Source organism: Lottia gigantea (assembly GCF_000327385.1).
Source record: "Lottia gigantea unplaced genomic scaffold LOTGIsca_45, whole genome shotgun sequence".
Classification (NCBI taxonomy): Eukaryota; Metazoa; Mollusca; class Gastropoda; family Lottiidae; genus Lottia; species Lottia gigantea.
This window is the reverse complement of record NW_008709577.1, coordinates 2,115,347-2,123,220: the sequence shown is the minus strand read 5'-3', so window position 1 is coordinate 2,123,220 and position 7,874 is coordinate 2,115,347. Positions and strand designations below refer to the sequence as shown.

The window sequence follows — 7,874 nt, the reverse complement described above, 5'->3', positions numbered from 1 at the left end:
ATATCAGCTAGTAGAATGAATCCAGTAGTTTCAAGCAAGGTAAAGTGTAATAATGTATACTTCAACAAATACAAAATGGCGGATTTCACTTATTACCAAACATCACCATTTTTTATCGGCCGAATTTCCTTATAATCCCAAGCGGTAATCGGAATTCCAAGTGTCGTCTGCTAGAATATAATCCAACAATTGAAGTCACGTGATCAACTACTGGATTTCGTGTCAGCAGAAAATTTCTATGGAACACAAAGTGGACCATATTCTTATGTTGTTTCAGTGACTTTTAGCAATAAATCACGCTACGTATCTTATTTTGTCAGTCATTATTTTTTTTTAAAATCATGGTTCTTTGAAGGAATTGTCACTAGTTATAATGAATTGATATTAAAGATAAATACTAAGAGAAGTTAATTATACCACCCGGTATCTATACAACGTGTTTTTCTCGACTTATTTATAGATCAAACATTGTACACGAAAATAGGTGACGCATTCTGCCGCCGTTGCCGAGTTGGTTGCTCATGAAATATTGGTCAAAGTGAAGGATTCATAAAGAAAATCGAAATAAACCAATTTTAATTATTTTGTAGAATATCTGAGGAAACATCTAAGGCATAAAATTTTTTTTTCGTTTTTTTAACTTTGACGAAATTCGGTGTTGAATCCTTATATCCACGAAAATAGGTTACACCACTGTACATTAATACATTTTACCTTGCTTGAAACTACTGGATTCATTCTACTAGCTGATATTGTAGAGAAAACCCATGTTTATTAAAACAAACTAATGCGGAGGTCGCTCATGTAAATTATTAATCCTTTCCGGAAATCCACGAATAATAGGTTTCCACGAAATTAGGTTACTCGACTGTATATTGATCACTTGATCATTACATTTAGGCTTAAAGTCATCATTCTTTGACTGGAAAATGGAAATGTTGGAAATAAAAAACTAATAAATTAAGACAATTTATCACTATCAACGTTTCCTACAGCAGATATAATACAAAGGGCCTTCAAGAAGCTTAAAAAAAAGACAGAATTTGGAAAATTTAATGATACTTGACAAATGCCAAAGTTTTTAAATGTAAACATATCCAAAGTGTAAAGTTAAATTTACATAAACTGAAGGTATTGGTTAAATAAATAAATAAAATAAATAAAAATGTGCCCTCAGGACCTACTTTCCTCAATCAATCAATTAGGGTATTTGTACTACATATTTTGTATTGTAAGGTTGTCAATCAGAATGACAGAGCTGTGAGTAAGCTTATATGTCTAAGATAAATATTTATACCAGTATTTGATATTAAATTTCATTTATTTAAGAAGAAGGGGGAGGGGTGGGGGGTCGTCAACAGAAACTCAGTAAGTTAGAATCTTGTTTGGTAGCTAGAGGTTTAACCTCAGCTTAGGTCAGACATCCTTTGAAATAGCTACTGCCTCATAGCATACTGCACTTCTTCAGATGTAGAAAGTCGAACATAAATCTATCTAGTATCATAACCAATATGTTAACTATCACTGCCCAGTTCTGTCATTTTTCAAATAATTCTTTTTTTTTCCATCATCTGTTTTGAACCAAATCTACACATTTTTCTTTGAAAAGAGATTATGATGCTCCTTGGGGCACCTTGAAACAAAAACCAAGAGATAACAAACTTTGAACATTATTATTATTTGAGTATAATAAGTAAAGTGGCTCAGGACATCAATATAGCATAAAGCTGTATTGTTTATGTCAGGGGTGGGCAACCTTCTTGATTGAAAGGGCTAGATATGAGACATGAAAACTACCCGGGGTGCACCTGATAATAATGATGATAATAATAAGCTTTATTTAATAAGGTTTAATAAACAACTTGCTGTTAATTTCATTTCTGAGGACTTCCAAGCAAAATAAATATTCATTCACAAAAGCATAATCTAGATCATAAAGTATCGTTGATACGTATTAAAAGTAATATGAACTTTATTGTAGTTTAAGACTCGTTAAATGTCTGATTTTCACTCTCCAACTCGCGACGCTTAGATTGAGATGTTGCCATTCCAAAATCAAGAAGATGTGCTTAGTCAAATTGTAGCTTTCAGTTGTTTGTACGTCAGTAACATAGATAACAGCTGCAATTGAACTTATCAGAGTTTCCCAGTCATCGACCACAATTAACCTCAAGTAAATTCACGACCAAAATGGGTTTTGCAAAATGAGGGGAATTCCACCACTTTTTCTGGGCCAACAATAACAAGTGAAGGTAAAGGTTAACTGAACTAACGTAGTAACAGCGGGCCGTAGGTTGCCCACCCCTGGTGAAGGTGAATATTGAATTCAATTCTGTGTAGCTATAATTGGATGTGAATAAACAAAATTGTACAATGTGTTTCTCATTACATAAGATATATGTTAGATAAGCTTATATATTTTTTATGCTTTTTTATCATATGGAATTAAATGCACTTAAATTTAGATATAAAGAATGGTTTTGATTTATTGCACTTGTTTAACACAGGGCTTACTGGTTTACATAAAGCTGGCTGTGTCAAAAGAAAATGACAGATTGCATTTATTGATAGAATGTTTTATTAATGATTTATTTTGCAGCGAAATGTTTTAATGGGTAGAGCGGCTAGAGATAGAATTGATGGAAATGATAGATTTAGATTTGCTCCAATTAAAATACCAGGTAGATATAGAACTAGTATCGTCTGACCTCTCATTGTTAAGATCCAGGGTTTCAGGAAGGTGTGGTATCGCAGTGAATGAGGCACTTTCTCACTAATATTGGTCAGGGAATCAGGAGTTCATTCCAGTATTCAGATAGATACAAGTCATTTTTACCGGTATATGCCCACATCAGTTCTAAAATGCTTGTGCCCATGTCTGTCTGTCAGGTTCATGTTTTCCTTACAGTTTGGGTAGAATTAGGTATGTGTTTATATGCATAAACCCAAAGCGTAGATTTGTAAATTTTAGCGCTGATATAATCCCTGTTATTTCAAATAATGTAAGTGTTTAAACTGATTTTGCATAAAACATAGATAAAAAAAAATTAAATATTTGGACATTAACTACTATTTTTTTTTTTAATTCAGTTTTTAAAAAATAATTGTAACAAACTTGATTTAGAAGGATCTGAAAACAAATAGGCATCCACTTTTATATTAAACATTTTGTTTGCTTTATTATTTAAAATTTCTTGTCCATCTCATCATGTTTACATTAAAATATTTTAGATCTAAGTATAAAGATACCTTATAAACCAAATAAAGAGAAAAAGTTGGAAAAGGATGCAACAACGGTATGTATTCTTATTCAAATTATTGAAAGTTTTTTTTAAACAGATATCTACTTTCATGAATATCACATATTTTACCAATCTCTTATTATTTTCTATTTAGATTGATGTTTCTAAATATAAAAAGAAAGGGATATGGAGGATACCACCAGTATCATTATTATCCAGTATAAGCTGGGCTGATTTATCTAGTATTTATCATGAGTAAGTTATCAATGTAAAGTCCGGCACACACACCAGCCATCAGCTTAGGCAGAATTCATTCATGCACTTCTCCTTAAGGCAATAGCTTCTGTGTGCGTGTAAATTTATGTAAGATTTTGGTCTTTCGTGGCGAAAAGTTGAAAATCAAATGTGTTAGATAATAATGAACAAATGCTTGTTTGTGCGGTAACTAAAGCTATATTATTATGCTTAAAGGTGAATTTATGTATGCATGTGTAGTGACAAATTTCGCCTAGAAAGAATTTCTTTTAAGGATGTTTGGGCAATGTTCAACCATATCAATTCCAATCAAGAGAATAGAATGCGTCTTTTAAAAAGCCTGAGTGAAAGGCTGACTGTTGTGCTAAGTTATATGGCTACAGGTAACAGAATGGCTGCGCCCATGGATTTGATTGATAGTAGCCTAATTCTTAGTCTTCAGAAGACGAAGAAATTTTGCTACTAACGCTGTTACTATGCCGTAATCATACTCTAAAATCCAGAGAAGGCATTCAAGGGAAGCTTTCTTCCAACATAATACAAGAGTTACATGCTGAAGATCCAGAGAAATTTCGTCAATATCATCGCCTAGACAGACAGTCTTTTAAAGATGTTTGGACAATGTTCAACCCTATCAATTCAAATCAAGAGAATAGAATGCGTCTTTTAAAAAGCCTGAGTAAAAGGCTGACTGTTGTGCTAAGTTATATGGCTACAGGTAACAGCGTTAATAGTAAAATTTCTTCGTCTTCTGAAGACTAAGAAATACTGTTCATCAAATTCAATTTCATGGGCGCACAAATGACCAAAATCTTACATAAATTTACCCGCACATGGAAGCTATCGTCTTAAGGAGAAGTGCACGAATGAATTCTGTCTGAGCTGATGGCTCGTGTGTGTGCTGGACTTAAAGTAATATTGAGGACAGAAAATGACAATGGTCAAGTATTACATTTTCATCTTATACCGTGACTGCTTGTTTCATGGTCAGCAATTTGATGGGATTGTATGCCAGCGAATATAGCCAATCAGAGCTCTGTCATGAGTCATTATTTTTTTACAGTTTTTCTGTCGAGGGCCTAGATTTGCTGCATTTGCTAGTATTCACGAACTTCTGTGATACACTCAAGGTATAAGTTTAGCTGTTTAACTGAGCAAAACTTGATATTATCACACACTCTCAAGTCTATACATATTTATTTTCTTTGTTGTGGGAAAAATAACATCATATCACAAAACCAAAGTGTTTACAAGTAAATAATCTTAAGACTTAATAGACAAGGTAAAACATGTCTAGTTAAATGTTAGTAACGGTAAAAACATACATCTAATTTAGTCAATATACCCCATTTGGAGTTCAGTTCAGTTTTCTGTGGGTTGAATCAAAGCTGATTTGTTGTAGTGTCAGCTGATTGAATGGTGGACAACTTCAAAGGTTGAAGTCAAAATGTGTCATCTCTGTGGATGGGTCATATTCGCAAGCCTGTCATAGAGTGTCTGAGAGAGTTCTCCCAATTTTCAAAAAATTGAAAGAATTGGGACCATTCTGAAACATATTTTGAGGCAAAAACGTATAAAATTTCTATTTCAAAATTGTTGAAAAAAAATGGGGGTACAATTGAGCGTGCAAACCATTTTGCTAGGGGGGGAATGCAACTCTGTACCCCTATTAGTGCTGCCACCTGCAGCTGATATTCAGATAAAACAAACAGTTGATGATAAAACTGTGATTTTGATATATGATAATAATTGTCTCATCTATTACAATTCAATAGTGTTGCCATTTACATCAGTTAAAAAACTGAATAGAATTAAAATGTCATGTATAATAATACTTTTGTGATGTACAAAGGAAATTGAATATTTCATACTGGTGATAGTTACTGTACTGCTAAATATTTTTATTCAAAATCAAATCTGCCAGTGGGCATATATTACCTTGCCTGGCAAGCTGTCTTCTTGTAAAATGAACATTGAAATTTAAGGACTGAGACTCTAGTATTTCAGTATGAAAAGTCATTACAATACCTTCTTGTTACAAGAGCAAATTAGTTCCTACAATTCAAAATGAGGATAAACTATGTTTTGGAGAAAATAGCTTGAAATAATTACTCATCTGTATTTATTCAAATACATGGAAAGAATTGAATTTTTCATATCACTAAATCTTGTTATGATTTAAATAAGGTTAAAATGCTTACAATATTGACCTTTTACTTCAGATTTTGATTTTTTACTGAACAGCTGCTGAATTCAATAATATATAAATAAATCAATAAATCTTCAGGTGTGAAAAGTACGAAATCTCAAAACAACATGTTTTTGAATTCCAAATTTGAAATTTTCTTTTTGACTTTATAAACAAAACTTTTGACTTTGTTAATTCAAAAATATTTTTTCAAATTCAAAAGTATCTTTTCAAAAATCAAAAATTCAAAAAGAAAAGAGATGTTTATGTTGAGAAATTATACAGTAATATTTGGATGGTTTAATATATATGAGTGTATAATCCCACATGCAATGTGCCAGTCATTTGTCAAATTTTGATATTGTCTGCAAACATTGAATTTGTCTTTTTGTTTTAGTATATCACATGTTGTTTTACACTTAAACTATATATCCTTCTTCAATTTTTCTGTACACTACAGCCATTTCATCATATTCAGCAATTATTTTTAATTCAAACACACCAGAACACCACATCTGACAGGCTAGTCTAATAATGATATTTTGAGCATTAAAAGTAATGTCTTTCAAAATAATTCGCTCTTTTAACATAGACTAAAAGCTGACCTAGTTGATTATTTTCAGATCTATGTGTTATCATTTTGTTATTGTAGATATTTAGAACATGTACAATATGAGTGTAAAGATAGACTGAGAATGGGTAAAATAACTGATGGTGGATGGGATGTTTGTGCAGATGAACCTTACAGACCAACTAAAGATGGTTTCGTTTATTCTTTTGGGTAAGCTTTTTCTTTTTCTAAATAAGTGTTGTTGACTGATTTGAAAATCAGTTATCAGTTATATCAGTTAATATAAACAATGTAATAGATATTGATCAATGAATATCAGTTATGGTTTATGAATTGGTTTTGTTTATTTGTTTTTTCAGAATTAATAATGATTTTAGTTTTGATGATGCTATTTCTAAAAAATATAAAATTCCAGTATTTTCCTTTGATCCCAGGTAGGTTTTTCTTTTCAAAAAAGTATTTCAAAGAACGGCTTATTTTTACAAGGTTAATGAAATTTTTAGGGTCCATCACCTCTCAACAGCATGTCCTTGGCTCTTTTGTCTTCCTGTTTTTTTCAGCTGGATAGACATAAATAATGAGGAAATATGACTTATTTACTCACTTAATTAAATAAAAACCCATTACTATTACCACTTCTCTGAAGTCATCAGGCAAAAAAGAGTAACATAGCTATATTCCATTATGATTTTTCTCTTTCAGTACCAAATCAAAAGCTCATCGTAGAAGTGATTTAGTTCATTTTCAGCCAATTGGTATAGGAGAAACTATGGTGGTCTCAGAAAGTGGATGGAGACTGTCACCTTTGAGTTATATTTTAAATGATCAGGGCCATAAAAAAGTAAGTTGAAAACATATTGAAATTTTAAAATGTCAGTCTTCTTTAGTTATTTTGGCTACATTGTTGATCTGTTTTAAGTCGAGACACAATTTTTCAACCACTAAACCCCAATTTCTAACCATCAATCCTGATGATGGCTTTTCTATTTGAAACATTTTTCAATAGTAAAAAATAGCCACTTATCAATTTCACACTTTATAATCTTCTTGAAATAATTGATGAATTTCTATTGCCAGGAAGAACTACAAGTGTTAAAAATGGATATAGAAGAATGGGAATGGAAAGTTTTACCTCAGTTAATTCAAACTAATTCATTATCTGATATAAAACAGCTGTTAGTAGAACTTCATGCTTGTGAAGGTTGTTCATCATATAATCCTGATCAATATAATAATGAACCAAGTAAACATCGATATATCTTAGCTTTAAAAATATTCCATGATTTATATGAATTGGGCTTTCGAATATTTTGGACTCATAAAAATACAGCATGTTTATACAGATCAAAATTCACAGACAAAGAACTTAGTGCTTGTCATGAAGTACATTTTGTTAAAGTTTTATAAGTTTTTTTTAAGGGAGAAGTCTATGCCAGCTAATGGCAATAATGTCTAAATCCTGTCTCCCAATGGCTAGTAATATATGAAATTTATTGATATTAGAAGTTAAGCTTGGTTACAGTTTATAGAGGGAAGTAATTCTTATTTAACTTTATATTCTTCATTTGGTTAAAATTCTCACTTTAAAATCAATGTGAAGACTATAATATTGATACTT

General features: G+C 31.5%; 1 protein-coding gene across 1 annotated transcript in view; it reads left to right on the top strand.

Annotated features, from left to right (window-relative positions):
- LOTGIDRAFT_164518 (hypothetical protein) overlaps positions 1-7,663 on the top strand; it is a gene marked incomplete at both ends in the record, with an annotated part of 8,860 nt that extends 1,197 nt beyond the window's left edge. Inside the window, 7 exons of the mRNA XM_009061024.1 lie at positions 2,600-2,681; positions 3,232-3,296; positions 3,397-3,497; positions 6,338-6,466; positions 6,616-6,690; positions 6,959-7,097; positions 7,334-7,663. Coding sequence (XP_009059272.1) covers positions 2,600-2,681; positions 3,232-3,296; positions 3,397-3,497; positions 6,338-6,466; positions 6,616-6,690; positions 6,959-7,097; positions 7,334-7,663 — 921 coding nt within the window. The remainder of the gene's footprint in view (positions 1-2,599; positions 2,682-3,231; positions 3,297-3,396; positions 3,498-6,337; positions 6,467-6,615; positions 6,691-6,958; positions 7,098-7,333) is intronic.
- Between the last annotated feature and the right edge of the window lie 211 nt (positions 7,664-7,874).